Source organism: Phytophthora sojae (genome assembly GCF_000149755.1).
Source record: "Phytophthora sojae unplaced genomic scaffold PHYSOscaffold_2, whole genome shotgun sequence".
Classification (NCBI taxonomy): domain Eukaryota; phylum Oomycota; class Peronosporomycetes; order Peronosporales; family Peronosporaceae; genus Phytophthora; species Phytophthora sojae.
In genome coordinates, this window is record NW_009258116.1 from 4,496,760 (window position 1) to 4,513,651 (window position 16,892).

The 16,892-nt window shown below is 56.9% G+C and overlaps 6 protein-coding genes across 6 annotated transcripts; 5 read left to right on the forward strand and 1 right to left on the reverse strand.

Moving 5' to 3' along the window:
- Positions 1–1,300: 1,300 nt before the first annotated feature.
- On the forward strand, positions 1,301–2,410 carry PHYSODRAFT_296330 (hypothetical protein; the record flags this gene model as incomplete). Its single annotated transcript, XM_009521158.1, has 1 exon — positions 1,301–2,410. The coding sequence occupies one exon, from the start codon at positions 1,301–1,303 to the stop codon at positions 2,408–2,410; it is 1,110 nt and encodes a 369-aa protein (XP_009519453.1).
- Positions 2,411–2,614: 204 nt separating this feature from the next.
- Positions 2,615–3,925, forward strand: PHYSODRAFT_254578 (hypothetical protein; the record flags this gene model as incomplete). The annotated part of the gene is made up of 1 exon (XM_009521159.1): positions 2,615–3,925. The coding sequence occupies one exon, from the start codon at positions 2,615–2,617 to the stop codon at positions 3,923–3,925; it is 1,311 nt and encodes a 436-aa protein (XP_009519454.1).
- A 1,144-nt stretch (positions 3,926–5,069) lies between these two features.
- PHYSODRAFT_325307 (hypothetical protein) lies at positions 5,070–5,405 on the forward strand (the record flags this gene model as incomplete). The annotated part of the gene is made up of 1 exon (XM_009521160.1): positions 5,070–5,405. One exon carries the CDS (start codon positions 5,070–5,072, stop codon positions 5,403–5,405), a length of 336 nt encoding a protein of 111 aa, XP_009519455.1.
- A 912-nt stretch (positions 5,406–6,317) lies between these two features.
- Positions 6,318–9,178, reverse strand: PHYSODRAFT_325308 (hypothetical protein; the record flags this gene model as incomplete). The annotated part of the gene is made up of 6 exons (XM_009521161.1): positions 6,318–6,328; positions 6,417–6,663; positions 7,483–7,915; positions 8,005–8,480; positions 8,574–8,846; positions 8,978–9,178. 6 exons carry the CDS (start codon positions 9,176–9,178, stop codon positions 6,318–6,320), a joined length of 1,641 nt encoding a protein of 546 aa, XP_009519456.1.
- Positions 9,179–9,403: 225 nt separating this feature from the next.
- On the forward strand, positions 9,404–10,199 carry PHYSODRAFT_485386 (hypothetical protein; the record flags this gene model as incomplete). The annotated part of the gene is made up of 3 exons (XM_009521162.1): positions 9,404–9,778; positions 9,854–9,985; positions 10,059–10,199. 3 exons carry the CDS (start codon positions 9,404–9,406, stop codon positions 10,197–10,199), a joined length of 648 nt encoding a protein of 215 aa, XP_009519457.1.
- Positions 10,200–10,988: 789 nt separating this feature from the next.
- Positions 10,989–16,793, forward strand: PHYSODRAFT_482602 (hypothetical protein; the record flags this gene model as incomplete). Its single annotated transcript, XM_009521163.1, has 10 exons — positions 10,989–11,028; positions 11,290–12,536; positions 12,735–13,016; positions 13,134–13,472; positions 13,554–13,979; positions 14,121–14,222; positions 14,349–14,791; positions 14,870–15,971; positions 16,248–16,570; positions 16,646–16,793. 10 exons carry the CDS (start codon positions 10,989–10,991, stop codon positions 16,791–16,793), a joined length of 4,452 nt encoding a protein of 1,483 aa, XP_009519458.1.
- Positions 16,794–16,892: the final 99 nt, after the last annotated feature.

Genomic DNA, 16,892 nt, shown 5'->3' on the forward strand with positions numbered 1-16,892 from the left:
GCGCAGAGCCCCTCGTCAGATGCGTCCATGTGGACGTCCACCATCGGCGATGTCATCCCGACTGGGAGATCGGGATACCGTTGAAGCGACTGGGACGGAGCAGAATGTATCGAAACCAGTGCAAATCTTGGAAGGCGTCCGCCGACAACTGGTGCCGCCCGTATCGGCGCGATGTATTCGCGGCGGTTTGTAGGCGCTGGTAAAAGGCCCTTGCCTGTGGGCAGCACGACGCCACGTGGCGGAGCGACCCCAGGAGCTGCAGCAGGTTGGTCTTTGTCGTTGTGCCTCCGTCGAGGAGTGCCTGCACTCGCTGCTGTGCCTTCGAGATCTTTTCTGCCGGGATGGTGAGTGTGCCGGCGCGTGTGTCCCACAGCAGGCCCAGCGCTCGTCCTTGCTCACTCCACTTAAACTTGCGGGTGTTGATTGCTTTGGGCCCAAGAACTGTAGCCATCGCTCGTCGTAGTGCGAGGTTAGCCTTGAAGCATCGAAGACCGTCCTCCGGCTCGATGCACGTGTGATCGTCACACCAGAACAGCCCTGTCAGTGGTCGTGACACTGCGGTTGTTGCGCACGGCGATTCTTCGTAGAGGCCGTTGATAAGCGTTCCCGGTAGGAAGTACCAAGCGGGCGATCCACACCACCCGAAGCCACATGCGAGGTCCACCACCAGGTACTCGCCCAGGACAAACGCAAACATGTGCGCGTGATCGGCGCTGACCGGCACGTGCCGGAATGCGCCCGCGACGTCCCCGAGCATTAGTAGAATCCGAATGTCCGGGTACTCCCGTCGTAACTCGACAATGCGGCGAGCGATGTCAGCGGGCGGATTGTACTTGATAGCCGGGAGGTGGGAACGATCGGTAAAGTCGTTGATTGACGAGCCTTCAGGAAATGAGTAATCGTCGATAACCCGAATGTCGGTGCCATCCTTGGCCACCACGCCGATGGGGGAGAGGAAGATGTCGTGCCACTGGTCGAGCAGGGACGCCCGGACGACCAGGTAGCGACCGTCGGCCTGGCCCTTGCGGATGTGCGCCCAAACTTGCGAGAGGTGCTCGTCAATGGAGCTGTGGTTGCGCGGCCGGGATGGCTGGCGGGCGGGGCGTGACGGTAGCCACTCGGGTACGACGCCATGACGAACGACCTCGTTCCAGCGACGCGCAGCCGTGCTCAACCCCCCCCCCTCCACGGCCAAGCCAGCCCCGACCAAGCGCAAAGCCACGGCGGGCGACGACGGACGCCCCGCTACGCGCCACAAGGTTCCCGAGGCGGCCCGGACGCAGCAGAGGCAGACGCGCTGATGACTGACCTGACTGCCTCTGACACGGAGGCGGATGACGCAGCCGATGCCCGGGCCGTTCGACAGCAGGTCCTCGCGTTTGGTCAGGGCCCCGCGCCGCCCGGCAGCAGCGGAGTGGGCACGACGACGCCAGCTGCAGCGGCGGTCGCCGAGACATCCTTCAGCGCGGTGGACGAAATCCGCGGACGTGCATCGACGACCTTCCGTCCAACGACGCTGGAGCAGCAGATACACAATGCTATCGGTCACCCGGACCACCAAGGTAAGGATGCTCAATGTATTCTCGAATGTGCTCAGCAGGCTCGTGAAACCCGCTTTCGTGCTGCTCATCCAATTCTCCGCGGCGCGTTCGATTTTGGGTTCCACATTCGCGGTCTTTCGGTTATGCACTTTGCCCACGAATCACGCATTTCGACAATGGAGGCGAGCGGGGCGGTGGTCAACATGACGGATTTCTCTAGGAAGAACGGTCTGCAGCCCGCGGCGGCCGAGCCGTCCTATACCGGGCTGCTCGAGGCGCTCACGAGTTTGCGCCACTTCGGACGCAAGTTTTACAACGCCGCCACGGTGGACGTGCTGAACGCCGCCATCACTTTCATCGAGGAATTCGCCGATGGTGGCGACCCGGACCGCGAGACGACCAAGCGCCTTCTGCTGTGGATCAACATGAAGCTGGGCAAGTTTCGTGGGCTGGTCATCTCGGTGGGGCTAGCGGCTGCCGTCCGCGTCACTGACGAGTTTACGCTTCAAGACTCACTCCTCTCGGAGCTGCTGTACAATCTACAGAAGGCCAAGTTGGACAAGCTGACAGCGATGATCGAGGCGCAGCAGCACCCGTCGCCGAAGGTCCGCTCGAAGGGCAAGGAACACCAACTGGCGAAGCTCACAGGAAGAATCCCCAAGTCGGTGGCGCGAGGTCTGCCCAAGCAAGGTTCGCAGCAACTTTGTCTCAAGCACCTGTCCAAGATGGGGTGCAGCGGCAACGGCACACCCGGGCAGTGCTTCGCGAAAGGGCGAGCCCACTTTCGCCCTACGGCCTTGTCGAGTGAGGCCAAGGACCACATCAAGCAGCACTTCGGAGGTCTCGCGCCGGAATTCGCCGATCTCTGAGGTGACGGGGTCTCAGCCAGCTCTTCCCTTCCTGCAGCCTCCAGCCAGCCCCATGCTGGCCGGCCGCTGACAAACACCGCCACACGCAGTTGTCTAGCGGCAGAACACAACGAATATATGAAGAGTTTGGAGTTGCTAAGTGAACATTGTCGGGCTGAGATCGCGAAGGAAGTTGCGGCTGCTGCCGCTCAGTGGGGCGTGGAGATGCCCAGCACCCCGGCGCAGACGCTGGAAGACGGACTGGATGTCAATATGGTCGCGTTTCATTTTGACCTGGCGGTCGCCTCGGCACTCCCGCTCCCTGATTTCGTGCGACTGCTTCGGGGCCAGACAGAGGCCGATCCCCGTCCGAATAAAGATCTCTACGAGCTGCCCCTACCGCGCGACCCGGCGCTGCATGAGGCTGCGCGTCGCTGGAACGAGGTCGTTCGTCATGGCGTCGTACCCGAGTGGCTACCGTCACGCCCCGCCCGCCAGCCATCCCGGCCGCGCAACCACAGCTCCATTGACGAGCACCTCTCGCAAGTTTGGGCGCACATCCGCAAGGGCCAGGCCGACGGTCGCTACCTGGTCGTCCGGGCGTCCCTGCTCGACCAGTGGCACGACATCTTCCTCTCCCCCATCGGCGTGGTGGCCAAGGATGGCACCGACATTCGGGTTATCGACGATTACTCATTTCCTGAAGGCTCGTCAATCAACGACTTTACCGATCGTTCCCACCTCCCGGCTATCAAGTACAATCCGCCCGCTGACATCGCTCGCCGCATTGTCGAGTTACGACGGGAGTACCCGGACATTCGGATTCTACTAATGCTCGGGGACGTCGCGGGCGCATTCCGGCACGTGCCGGTCAGCGCCGATCACGCGCACATGTTTGCGTTTGTCCTGGGCGAGTACCTGGTGGTGGACCTCGCATGTGGCTTCGGGTGGTGTGGATCGCCCGCTTGGTACTTCCTACCGGGAACGCTTATCAACGGCCTCTACGAAGAATCGCCGTGCGCAACAACCGCAGTGTCACGACCACTGACAGGGCTGTTCTGGTGTGACGATCACACGTGCATCGAGCCGGAGGACGGCCTTCGATGCTTCAAGGCTAACCTCGCACTACGACGAGCGATGGCTACAGTTCTTGGGCCCAAAGCAATCAACACCCGCAAGTTTAAGTGGAGTGAGCAAGGACGAGCGCTGGGCCTGCTGTGGGACACACGCGCCGGCACACTCACCATCCCGGCAGAAAAGATCTCGAAGGCACAGCAGCGAGTGCAGGCACTCCTCGACGGAGGCACAACGACAAAGACCAACCTGCTGCAGCTCCTGGGGTCGCTCCGCCACGTGGCGTCGTGCTGCCCACCGGCAAGGGCCTTTTACCAGCGCCTACAAACCGCCGCGAATACATCGCGCCGATACGGGCGGCACCAGTTGTCGGCGGACGCCTTCCAAGATTTGCACTGGTTTCGATACATTCTGCTCCGTCCCAGTCGCTTCAACGGTATCCCGATCTCCCAGTCGGGATGACATCGCCGATGGTGGACGTCCACATGGACGCATCTGACGAGGGGCTCTGCGCTCTGGAACCAACTCTTCGCCAATTTTTCCGGATTCGATTCACTGAAGACATCAAGCAGGAATTTCGCGCGACAACCACCGCGAACTCAATCAACGCACGCGAGCTCCAGAGTGCTGTGCTGGCCGCACTCCTATGGGGACCAGTATGGTGGCAACGATTTGGGTGCCGTCCTATTCACGTTCGATTTTGGATTGATAATGCCACTGCAGTCTCGTGGACGCAACGACGGGCTAGTCGTCTGCCACGCGCGCAGGTGTACAACCGCCTTCTCTCGCTCGCTGAGTTCCAGTACTCGTTGATTTGTACCGCGAGTCACGTACCTGGAGTCGACAACGTGATGGCGGACGCGGGTTCACGAGCCTGGAGCAATGATCATGCACTTTACGCTACGTGAACTAACTTGTCGTGTGGTTGGGAACAGGTACAAGTCCCAGCGGCTTACGAGAATCTCTTACACTTTTGGGATCAATGCTGCGCGGCCGGGCCCTTGCCGGCACTACCTCAGTGACGTACCGAAGCCATTGGCGCCAGTGGGCTCAGTTCTCGGCATACATGCAGTGGTCGGAATGGCTGAGTTCTGATCGGCGCGACAACAGCACTAAACTGGGGCTGTTTGCGATTTTTTGTCGGCGACACGGTTGGAGTGGGCGACACCGAGGCAACCAGTATGGCACTATTCAGCTGAAGCTGTCGAGTATACGGTGGTACCACAAGCGCTACGCGGGAATCGAAGTTGAGCATGCCCCCGATTTTGACATGCTCATGCGTGGGATTCGCCGCCTTTCGGGTCCCCTGACGAAAAAGCAGCCCCTTACACCGGCATTTCTGAGACTGCTTTACCGTCGCCTCGATTTCTCTCAACCCCGTCAGCGTCTTCTGTGGGGCTCCGTTTTACTGGCCTACTTTTTCCTATTACGGCGCTCCGAGTACCTGGTCGTGGAATCCGGACGGCACCAGTACTGCCTCAAGTCCGAACACGCGCATTTTGCCGACCGCCAAGGAGCTCGCGTTCACTACCTCGCGGCCGAGGCTGTCACGATTGGCCTGGCTGGCGCGAAGAACGACCAGTTCGGTCGAGGAGCGTGAAGGACCATGCATGCGACTGACGACCCCGTGCTGTGTCCGACAAAGGCGCTGTACCACGTGCTACGAGCCCGAGCGGAGTTGCGGCAGAACGCGGCACCAAATCTGTGTGTCGACCTCAGGGCGGGTGAAGTATCCGACAGGCTCAAGGCTGTGGTCTCCAGTATTGGCGTTGACCCGCATCAGTACGCCACTCACTCGGTGCGCATCGGTGGCGCCACCGCCCTGCTGTCTGGGAAGGCTGATGGCCTCGCAATCAAGCTCCTGGGCCGCTGGCTGAGCAAAACCTACGAGAGCTATCCCGTGCTAGGCCAGAAGCTACCCTCGGCCTCTCAAGTCGCATGATCTGACGGCACGCGCTGGAATGAAACCGATCAGCCCAAGTCTGAAGCTCCGGCAAGCACTTTCTTGGGGGGGGGCGCTCACCGCACCCTCAACCTGGGGCGTGAGGCCAATGAACGATTGCCCCCTAATTCAGATGTCTTGCGTGTTGAAAATGTTGAGATATCCTAGATGGATATCTGGGTTTTCAAGCGGCAAGTCTCTGCTTCGAGTAATAGAAGAAGACACGAGATCGAGCGACAGATAGGGATAGGCCGAAGTAGACTAGGCATAGTTCGACTCGCGCGAGCGGCCTACGAGACTCGTGTCGACTTTATCTACGCCGCGTAGATAAAGTTATTGAAGTCTGTAGGAGCGGCGTAAACTACGCCGCTTCGATCCTTCTGGTTTTCTATATTTTAAGAGATAAGACACTTTTAATTCGATATTGTGGCCCACATTGTCCCAACTCAACGGTACTGTCACATTAGATGCTGCCAAGTCTACTCTAGATGCCAGTGCAGCGCCAGAGCCGTAGTTGCTTGAAGTGCCAGTCTAGAACGGATAGTCCCATCCGTTAGGTTGTGTTTTATTTTTAAGGACCAACTCGTGCGGACAGAACTGATAGTGAGGCGAGATCCTGTATTAGCAGCGTTGGCGGTGCTGTGTTTGTTGTTGAAAGCATCTACGCACGTAAGACTGTTGATATGCAGTGACTGTACCTGATAAAATGGGTAAGGTGGGAAAGATCGACCTAGAACCTGGCCCGTCACACTCCGATCGAGATGATCGACGAGTTTTAAGACGCAGAGCTGAATTCACCCTGGTCCGAATATATTTCGCTAGAAGACGGGTGTCAAGGACGCAGAATGTTTAGATCTAGTAGGTAAGAAAGACATTAACTGCAATCAGCCTTAAGGTTAATATATATCATGATTATTCTCTTGCTACTAACTCGTCAGCAAACGTACAGCTAACAGTGAGTTAGTGTCTAGTAAATTTTACTAACAGCAAAACGCCCTACACTAGCGTTACCATCCTGCTGGCACTTGATTTTGGCACAACCAATGGTCGGGCGATCCCATTCCATGCCAATAACCCCCGCCAGCTCCTTGATGAACACCACCACAAACTCCCACCCCGACCACGCGTCATCCAGCCCCTTCAGAATCTCGCTCATGACGTTGCTATCGACGACCTTGTTACACCACTTGCAATCAAACAGCAGCATTGCCTTCTCGTTATTGTTCTCCACACCTTGCACGTAGACGTCGCTACGTTTCTTGCCACAAGCACGAACCAAATGACCGAACTTGCATCCTTGCTTGTTAGTAGCGAGAATGTCTTGCGGTCACTCTGCGTTGGGAGGTGCGAGGAACGGAATCGTTCTGCTCAGCAACGAGATAACCCCGTCAGTGTATCCTTCAAAGCACTCGGTTCAATTGCTCGAGCGGAATCCGCATCTTGTACGAACAATGCCATCTTCTTCCACGTTTTGTCTTGAAATTCACCCAGCAAGTCAACCAAAAAGTCGCTAAAACCAATCCCTTGCACTCCATTTCTTCGAGATGAACTGAAAATGGCGTGAGCGACCATGTTCTCGAACATTATGATATTAATACCATTCGCTCCAGCATTCGTGCCTTTGGCCGAAGGAAGCGCGTTAGCATCTGAGAACACCCACTTGGTTGAGTACGTCGTGTACCGATTAATACGGTAGCTTGACAGGACTTCCCGCCCAAGATCGCGAGATACAGCAGCAGGTCCTCCTCAATCGCAGGGAAGCGACACGTATGTTTCCACCCGCCCCAGTTTGTCAACAAAGAGTGAGCTTTAGTGAGATCTGTGAGGTGCTCATCGACCAAGTTGGCAAAGTGTCTGTGCATGGCGGAGGTCTCCACTTCCACTTGATACCTTTTCCGCGCTGGCTCACTCGCTTGACCACCCGCATTGGTGAACGAGATAGCTACTAGCTGAGCGCTTCGTCCTCTACGCGAGCTCATATAGCGTTTACCCTCCTGAATCCTCGAATTGATAGCGGCAAAAGCTTCATCCAACAGCGCCCATAAGTCTTTGCTGCTGTTTTCGTCAAGCTCTTCACGACTTGCTCCACGAAATACCTCGAGAACCTCCCGCGCGAATGCATCACAATGCTTTCCACAATTGGGTACCGTTCGACTGCCTTGAACCACTCTAGACGTTCGCTGGCCGAAAGCAGCACGAGTTGGTAGCTAGGAAATCTCGGGACAATCGACATCCACGGTATCGAGTCGGCGTAGCTGCCGGAGCGTAGCCGTTGATACAAGTCGGTGATCGTCGCGTCGGTGGCCATGAGAATCACCACCAAATCGCAGGCGCGGAACACGTTCTGCTGGAAAGCTGCCACGTCCGGCTCCTCGCTCGTGTCGATTGCCATTTCATCCAGAATGAAAAATGGCAGCTTGGTTCCTCTTTTCTTCTCCTCCTCCATCATCTCTGTGACGATAGCTCGGACGCTGTCAAGGTCACATTGTCCATGTGTAGCGTTGTACGCTCTGCGAAGCGTATCATACATCTAGCGTGTTGGTGTTTCTCCAACCGACTTTGTTCGAGCATTGCGCGAATAAACCCAAATGTCCACAACTTGCGCTTCTCGAAGCAGGAACCGGAGTAGAACCTAGAGCGGGTGTACAAGAGATGACACTCCTCCTCAAGCTGTGGTTTGTCTTTCCTCATGTAGTAAAGAAACTCGTTCGATAGCGACGCCACAGTCCGATAGATACTTTGCGAGTACCCGTCAACATCACGGGAGATCCAGTAGAAGTATGGTCGTCGGCCGTCCAACGCAAAAGCTAGCTGCGACTTCCCCGTACCAGACGATCCTTGCACGCACATGAACTGCATCGGAGAAGACGGGCGGAAATAGTACTCGTCGATTTTATCCAGAATGGAGTTGCAGTACTCCTGACAGTCTTCGCGGATCATCCGCCCTCGCTCTTGGTAAAGCTGCAACTCCTCCAATACACTCTCATCCTCCGTTTCTTTAATCTCGACCTCGCGCGCAGGCACCTTCACAACAAACGCAGTCTTCTGTATCTTTCCACGCTCACCGATCGGTGACTCATTGTCCAGTGGCCCTCACCAGTTGTGGTCGCGGGCACGGAGGTCGGACACGTCGATTCCATCCAGGTTATACCTGCATTTCCTCTTCACTGCCTTCAGGAGAGTTTCAATGGTGTCGTCCTTCGTTAGAGGCACTGAAGCTGGGTTAGTACCAACGAATACACCACTAGTGCCTTCATCCACCAGCTCGAACCAGACCCGAGGCACCTCAACGACCAGCGGGTCAGATCGATTCACCCCATGACCACCCAGCTCCGTGCCGATATTCAGAGCTTCCTGCTCCTCGCTGCCCGCAAACACTCGGAGGTGCTGAGCCGCGACTCCTGGTGGGAGAATAGCTTGGGTTCTCTCGAACGCTGCCCTCTGTAGGTCTTCCACAGTGTTATCGCCAGTGAGAGATAGCGAATCTACAGCGCGAGTGGTGCCACCGACCAAGCGGAACCAGACCCTCGGCATTTCCACGACGATCGGGTTCTCTCTCTCTCTTCATCCACTCCGTAGCCATCCAAGCCCGAGTCGGCCGTCAATGCCTCCTGCGCCTCCATGTTGGGAAACACCTTGATGTTCGACGAGAGGAGCCTCGCGAGGAATTCCCCGACATCAGCACCAGCTCGAAGCTCCAAAAAGTCCACCCCACCCTCGGATCGAGCGCGGCCAGCTCCATCGACCAGCTTGAAATATTTCTTCTGCTCCATCTTGTCAACTTCTTGGCAGCACCGCAAATTCAGGAATGGAGAAAGTTGAGAAAAGTAAAGTCATGATTGATGCCCGCCGACTGTATTGACAATATTTTGGTGGTCGTAACTTCAACATCTGACATATAACAAGCGTTGGTTATAAACCCTATCTACCACTAACTGCAATTGATTTCCCTCATACAAACGCCAAGTCAAGTTCATTGGTCGCTACCGTATTCAACCATGGCGCCGGTGAAGTCGAGCGACACACGCGACGTGCCCCTGGAGGAGCGTCTGCGCCAGAAGAAGCAGGGCTTCGCCACGCAGAAGGAGGCGGACGCGCCTGCCCACTCGGAGAGCGGCCCGGCGCGGCGCGCGAACAAGAACCAGCCGCTGGAGCTGTCGTCCAAGCGCGCCGTGGGGCGCTTCCGGCAGGTGGTGGAGGTCAAGAAGCGGCGCGCGCTGGACCCGCGCTTCGAGGCGCAGAGCGGGCGGCTGAACGAGGACCTGTTCAACAAGAGCTACGCGTTCCTGGACGACTACAAGCAGCGCGAGCTGCAGGAGCTCAAGCAGCAGCTCAAGAAGACCAAGAGCGTCACCAAGAAGGACGAGCTCAAGGTTAGTCAGTACCCGTAATAACTCAAAAGCTGGTGCGGAAGAGTGAGTACTTACTTTAATGATTGTATGGTGCAGCACGAGATCGCGCTGAGGCAGCAGGAGATGACGGAGAAGCAGAAGACGGAGAAGATCAAGAGCGCGCTGACCAAGCGGAAGCGCGAGGAGCGCGAGGCTGTGGCCAGCGGCAAGGGCGCCTTCTACCTCAAGGTCGGTGGGCTCCTATACTGCGGTGAGAAGCAGAAAATTGGGGAAAGACTGACGCGTTTTGTTCGTGTTGCAGCGGAAGGACAAGAAGAAGCTGGAGCTGCAGGCCAAGTTCCAGGACCTGCAGGAGACCGGGCGGCTGTCCAAGTTCATGGCCAAGAAGCGCAAGAAAAACGCCAGCAAGGACCACAGGTGGCTGCCCACGCAGCGGAAATAGGCGCAAACCGATGGGTCCGTGCGTTGGCCGGGTTTGCTCCATGTGCATCCATGCGTGGCCCGGTAGCGTGCGTCTCACCTCACTTGTATTTTGCTTGCAGTGCCTACTTACTAATAGACAGATTCTGCTACGTTGCGCGTTGATGTTGACTTGTGACGAGGCCGCCGTTGTGCTGACAGTGTTGCTGTTTATATACCCAAGCAGTTTCCCCCAGCGCTAAAGCGAGAGTGTGCTGAAAGCTAAGTTCGTTTGCTGGAGCTTCCTGGACGCGCGAGTGTGTTGCGCGCCACTCTCATTTAATGCCAAGACGAGCACAGCTGGAGCATTAGCAGCTCCACTACTGCGTTGGAGGGCGGGCGAGACTTCGCGACGGCAAGGATGATGCATGAGCAAGGAGGCCAGCAGCTACCGAGCGTTGCCCATGAGCCCAAGGGAGCGAGCGAACCGAAGACAGCCATCGCAAGGTCGGGGAGTATGAGAGCTGGGGGTATTACACCGATGGAGCGGCGAATGTCTCGCGGAGTCTCGGGCCAGCTTCCACGTCGTAAGTCTCGACCGAACAGCGGCAGCTCGAATCGCAGAACGTCAAGTGCGTCCTCCATGAAGTCAGTGACCGAGTTCGTAGAGGAGGAAAAGCCGTCGTCACCAATTGTATTGCGCTTGAGAGCTTTGGCACACGCGGTGCGCGCCAGACATTCCCTTGGGATACAAAAGCCTGCTCAGAGGAAGTATCTCCTGCAAGCCAGCGAAGCCGGAACGGAGGAGACGGACGTTGGTGTTGATCTACTCATGGAAGGAATCCAGACTAAGCTCAAGGAAGACGCTGCGAGTGGCCAATACAGGAGCAAATCCATCAGCAACAACCACTACGATACCGACGGCAACCAGCGGAACCTGTCCATCAGCTCCAAGAGCAAAGTACGCTTCACCAACGACGAGCAGTCGACGGAGAAGGCTGCAGCCCGCAGTACACAGGCGTCATCTCCAAACGGAAAGCCGCCGTTGCGATCCTCGTTCAAAAGTGCGACCATGAAGCGCGGGAGTTTAACGACCAAGGCCGCCCCTCTTCAGCGTGTGAATACCATTAGAGGTGACCTCAGTGCTTTCATGACTCCATACGAACTCAAGCCTCGCCACTCCGAAGTGAATCTAGACCACACTCAAAATCTAGGAGCGCGGATAACCTGCGCGCACTCGCTCTACAAACTCTCGTGCCAGGTGGGCAGTGAACTAGCGATCATCGGTGGTGGAGCCATCGCGCAGATCGCCGACTTCAGCGACGTGGAAGACTCCAAGGTCTTGCGGTACTCAGCTACAGTTCTCGTCAACGTCACGACTGATCTATCGGTGCTGGAAGACTTCGCGTCAAAGGACGGTGTGTCGGCCCTGCTTGAACTGAGCTGGACGCCTCTGATGGATGTAAAAGTTGCCTGCACGACAGCACTTTGCCGCCTGTCCCAAAGTCGAGCGCGCGCTGCGGTGTTAGTGCGGTGTCGAGCGATAACGGAGCTGCTGTCGATGCTCACAGTCCCGCACGTTCCTCTCCAGCAGTTGGTGGTGAGCTGTATCGCGAACCTCGTCTTCTACGGACACTCGTTCCCCGACCGCGTGTTCGTTGGCGACCCGCAGGCGGTTCAAAGTCCTCTAGGGCTGATGAACGTCATCAGTCAAATGTCGGCGTCGCCGTCTACGTCTCAGTCCGCGGTGGAGGCGCTGTTCAACTTGTCGCTGTATCGCTCAAGCTGTCTGGGTGTACTCCGTGGTGGAGGCGCCGAAACGCTGCACACTTTGGTCAGCCAGCTCTGCAAACTAGTCGACGGCAACGGTGGTGGGTCCAGCTCACGATTTTTGCTAAGTCTTGGTGTTCAGCCTCCTGCGTGGACCGCCGACATGAGCGTTTGTATGAGGCTGCTGCGTCTAGCAGCCGACACGCTCGCCAACTTCTCGGCGCACGTCGAGTATCACAATATGATGGGCTCTCACGGCATTAAATCGCTGAGTTTGATGCTATCCGGCGCGCTGCGTGACGTGGGAAACTTCAACTCGAGCGTCACGACCGAGGAGAGATTCCGCTGTACGAGCATCCCATGTTCGCGAGCTTTGGCAAACTTCTCCAGTAACATTGACCTGCGGCGACAAAACTTCCCCCAAGATCTGATCCAGCAGGCTACAAAGCTAGCGCTGATGGACCACAAGCGATACGCTGCCAACGCGCGAGACGCGCGGACGCTGATGCGCAATGCAATTCGAACTCTGTGCAACCTGAGCTTCGAGAGCTCGTGCAGATCCGCCTTCACTGAGGTACCCCAGGTACTCTTGATGCTACACGCGATCACGGTGCTGCCTCCCATATCGGCCGACGAAACGGAGGATGATCGAGCTCCTCCTCCACCCGCTGAACAACAGCCTCGACCTCAAGAGCAGCAACAGGAAGGAAGGATGCCGTCGATGACCGAGACGCATGAAGGTTCTGCGCATGATACGACCAGCGCGTTCGTTGGGAGTATCCCGCTCGGAGCTCTGGCTGAACCTGAGCCGATCTGGTACTTGCGATCATCACGCGCCTCGCACGCGTCTGGATTCCCCTGGACCACGGACATGTCGGAGGACGCGAAGGAAGACGCGCTTATTGCTCTTCTTAACTTCGCCCAGCAAGCGACTTTCGCGAACGAGTTGCTTCGGACGTTGGACGGGAAGCTTCTGGCGGCAGCAGCTGAAGACGTTGGGCACTCGAGGCGCCTCCGATACATCTACGCCTCAGTGCTCTGCAACCTGCTCTTCGATAACTATCTACAGCAGCTCGTGTATGGCGATCAAGTGGTACGCGCGTTGGTGAGTGGCTTTAACTTCTTCGAGACGTATCTGGCGAAGGACCAAGAAGAAACAGGGACGTCGCTCGCCATGTCGACGATCCCTCCCCCGCCGAATACCGAGAAAGACCAATTCCAGGCTCTGAACTTGGCGTTTGATGACGATCAGGAGCGATTTCTGGCCTCGATCTTCCTCATCGCTAATGAGTTGATGGATATGGCGAACATTGAGCTGGTGGTGATGCTTGCTCTGCCTTGCATGAAGACGTACCTGAGTTTGGCGACGTCGATCCCCTCCAATTCCCCTCCGTCACATCCGCGGCGAATACAGCTGCAACGACAGCTCCCGATAACATGCTATGCCTCAGCATCGCTGTTTGCTTTGACTCGAGCTGCCACTCAACGACGTGACAGTCAGAAGCATGTCACGCATTCGGACGAGGCTGAAAGTATGCTGATTGCGGTGTGCGCGCTACCATCGGGAGCTGGGGGCGGTGGACCGGTGTCTGGTGTTTCTTCGTCTTCTAGAGGTGGCATCACGCAGGCATTTTGTGCAGCGACGCTGTATCACCTGTGCGCCTCAACATCCGTGAACCTGCGCGTGATCCAAGGGCTTATCAACTGCTGCAACGTCAACGAGGAGTCCCAGTCTCTGCTGGCTTGCTCAGCGGCATTCGCCATTATCTCGTTCACAGCCGAAGGTTGCCAGCAACTCGTGCAGTGCGCAGACTTGGCCCGAGCGCTGAACCGACTTGGTCGTACTAGTCAAGTCGAGTGTCAGCAATACGCAGCCATTGCAGCCTGTAACGTATCTACAGTGGCGTGTGTTTGGTCCTCCGCAGAGCTCAAGGACTTCATTGTTGTCGCTCTACTGCGAGCGAACTCGATCCAGGCAAAGCAGATTCACGCCAAGACGCTGTCCAACCTGCTATCCCATGGAGCGACGCGCCCGAAGGTTGTCGAGGATGGAGTGCTCTACGCGCTGATGAGGCTGTCGCAGGTCATGATGTCCGGCACGACTGCAGTAACCAGCGGCACTGGGATGACCGGTGATCGTCGAGTCTCCGGGACTGTGGACAATGGAGTGTTGTCATCGTCGTCCCCCGACGAGGTGTTCAGTATCGGCTTGCGGGCTCTCTTCAATTTATCGTGCGACCGTCAGTATCATCACAAACTCTTAGCGAACGGGGTCATGGCGTACCTTTCAACTGCAGTGGAGTGCAAGCAGCCAGGAGCAGCTACTGGAGGCCACTCGAGCCCGAACTGGAGGGCGCCGTCATTCAACGATCCGGCAATCACGTCGTTCCTCTTCGGACGAGTGAGGACCCCACAGAAGCAGCAACAACAACTGCAGTGTCTAGCTGGCCATCTCAGCATGGAGAGTCGAAGGTTCGCGCTCGCCATCATTTGCAACCTGGCAAGCTACGAAGAAAATCACAAGGAGCTCATGCGCGCTCAAGTCATGGAGGTCATTCGCAACTACGTGGATGGAGATATCGAGTCCCGTGCTTCCGCTGCGATGGCACTGCGTAACCTGAGCTGTCGCCAACCCTGGGTGGAGATGCTGTGCGAGCGCAAGACGTTGCAGCTTTTGATTCTCTGTACGGAGTGCGATCACCCTATAGTTCGGCAGTTCGCCATCGAGGCGTTAGCCAATTGCTCACTGGTGACGGATTCGTTGCACTTGTTTGGAGAAATGCGTGTTCCTCGAGCAGTATTGACGCTGCTGGAGGTCACGGCGAATGGGTTGCCAGCTACTAGTACCGCATCACCCGTTTCCGTGTCATGGGAGCTCTCGAATGATCAAGGGAAACCTCAACCGATGATGCCGATGCTGGAGCGTGAACCCACGGGAACCAGCACCTACATGGCAGCTCTCAAGTGCCTCCACAACATCGCTCATGACGATTCACTAGCGTTGGCTCTGATGGAGGAGAACATCATCCTGCGCCTTCTACCTCTGCTGGAATATCGCGCGTTGGGAAGTGACGTCTATGCGTGCGAACTAGCAGCGAGTTTGACGCATACACTAGCTGGGAAACCGAAATGTGCCGAGGCATTACTACGTCAGCGTACTGTAAGCCTCTGTGCTCTGTTACATCGACGGCATGCCAATAGCAGCGTGATAGCACGCGAGTGCGTCCGCGTTCTCATGTTGCTATCCACGTATCAGCACATCCAGTTGCAGTTATGTGAAACTCAAGCTGTGCATGTAATTGTGAGTATCTGCGGCGGTGGCGGTGCGTCGACGACAAGTGCGAATCCTTTGGGGTCTGCAAGAAACCTGCGACTTCGAGAGTGCGGCGCTGTCACGATCCGAAATCTCACGCTGAGCGTCACGGAGCATCTTGCGTTGTTTTACGAAAAACACGACGACGGGGATGGATCGCTTTACGATGTAGGCGTCACCCCCGCAGACAAACCGGTGGACACCATGAAAGACTTGGAGAAGGAGGACGACAACGAGAGTGGGGACCCTGACAAAGACGCTTCGGTTAGTCTCATGCTGGAACGGCACATGCTGCATGGGATCAAGTATTTCCAAGAGGAGATTGTCTCGGGTCAAGCCAGTGATCGCATTCTACTGGAAGCGAGTGCTGCTATCGCGAATTTGAGCACAGTCAAAGTGTTTCGAGTGGCGATGGTAAGACGGGGCATGATCCAGACTCTGCTGCAACTGATGAGCCAGCCGAAGCCTAAAGCGCAGCGGATGACGCTGTCAACTCCAGTTCTGACGCCGGGACCTACGTCTCCGTTGCGACTACGAAATACGTATCGCAATAGTCTACTAGGACGGATTTGTGCCGCTACCTTACACCGGTTAGTGGTCGAAGAAGGCGCCGCCGTCGACGCTCGCAGCCAACTCATTCCCAGCTTGCTCTCGGTGTTGCGACAGACGGATGAGGAGCTGCAGCAAGTGCGCTACGAGTGTGAAAAGATCTCAATCTTCAGCTTCAACATGGTCGGAGATGCTCCTGTCGGGGCCACGCCTCCAGCCACAGTCGGACTCCGTCGATTCACCCACGTGCAGACCAACACTTCATTACTTCCACGACCTGGAGACTTGCTGCAACAAATATCGACTGACGTGGGGGATAATGACCCCAACGAAGGCACACCACTAGCATCGGGGTTGCTGTCACCGTCCGCTGAGGGTCGAAGAGTGTTTGGCAGTTGCAGTGCTCTGCTACCAGCAGTAGCCGCTGCCACTCAATGCGTGCGGCAGACCTATCGGGAGCAAAAGTGGATGGTGTACGTGCTCAAGACCATCCTCTCGTCGCAGGCCATGATCCCTCAGCTCGAGAAGAAGCAGATGCGAGTGCTTGGGACGCCGAAGTTGTGCTTCCAGGACCTCTCACCTGGCGCAGCAGTGCCAGCTCCAGCTCCAGTCCCAGCGAACGGCAGCACCAGCAGTCGAAGCACCAACTCTGGCCCCCACAACGACGTGGATACTACCGGTGAGGGGGGAGGGTATCTGCTGCCTGTGAGCATGGAGAAGCACGTCATTCGACGCATCAACGGGTCGGAGGAGATCGTGCCGATCTCGGTTGCAGCAGCCACGTCCCCACGCCCGAAGAGCGCCATCACCTCGCGGCCGATCGTGTCCGGATTCGGCAGCTCCTCGAGCTTGCGCAGCAGCAGCGCGACGTCAAGCAGGAACCTGGCAGCCGAGCGAGACGCGTCGGCCATCGACCCGCAAGGACACGTGCGCAAGTTTGATCGGCAGATGCGGCTGCTGCGGCGCAACGACCGACGCGACATCAGCAGCCTACCGCCGGTGTAGGTAACACAATACTAGGCGTAGGAATAGGATATCGAGCACGATACGGAGAGCAGATGCCTGCGTGTAGTGATCCGTGATCCGCAGCCGCTAGCCGCGCGC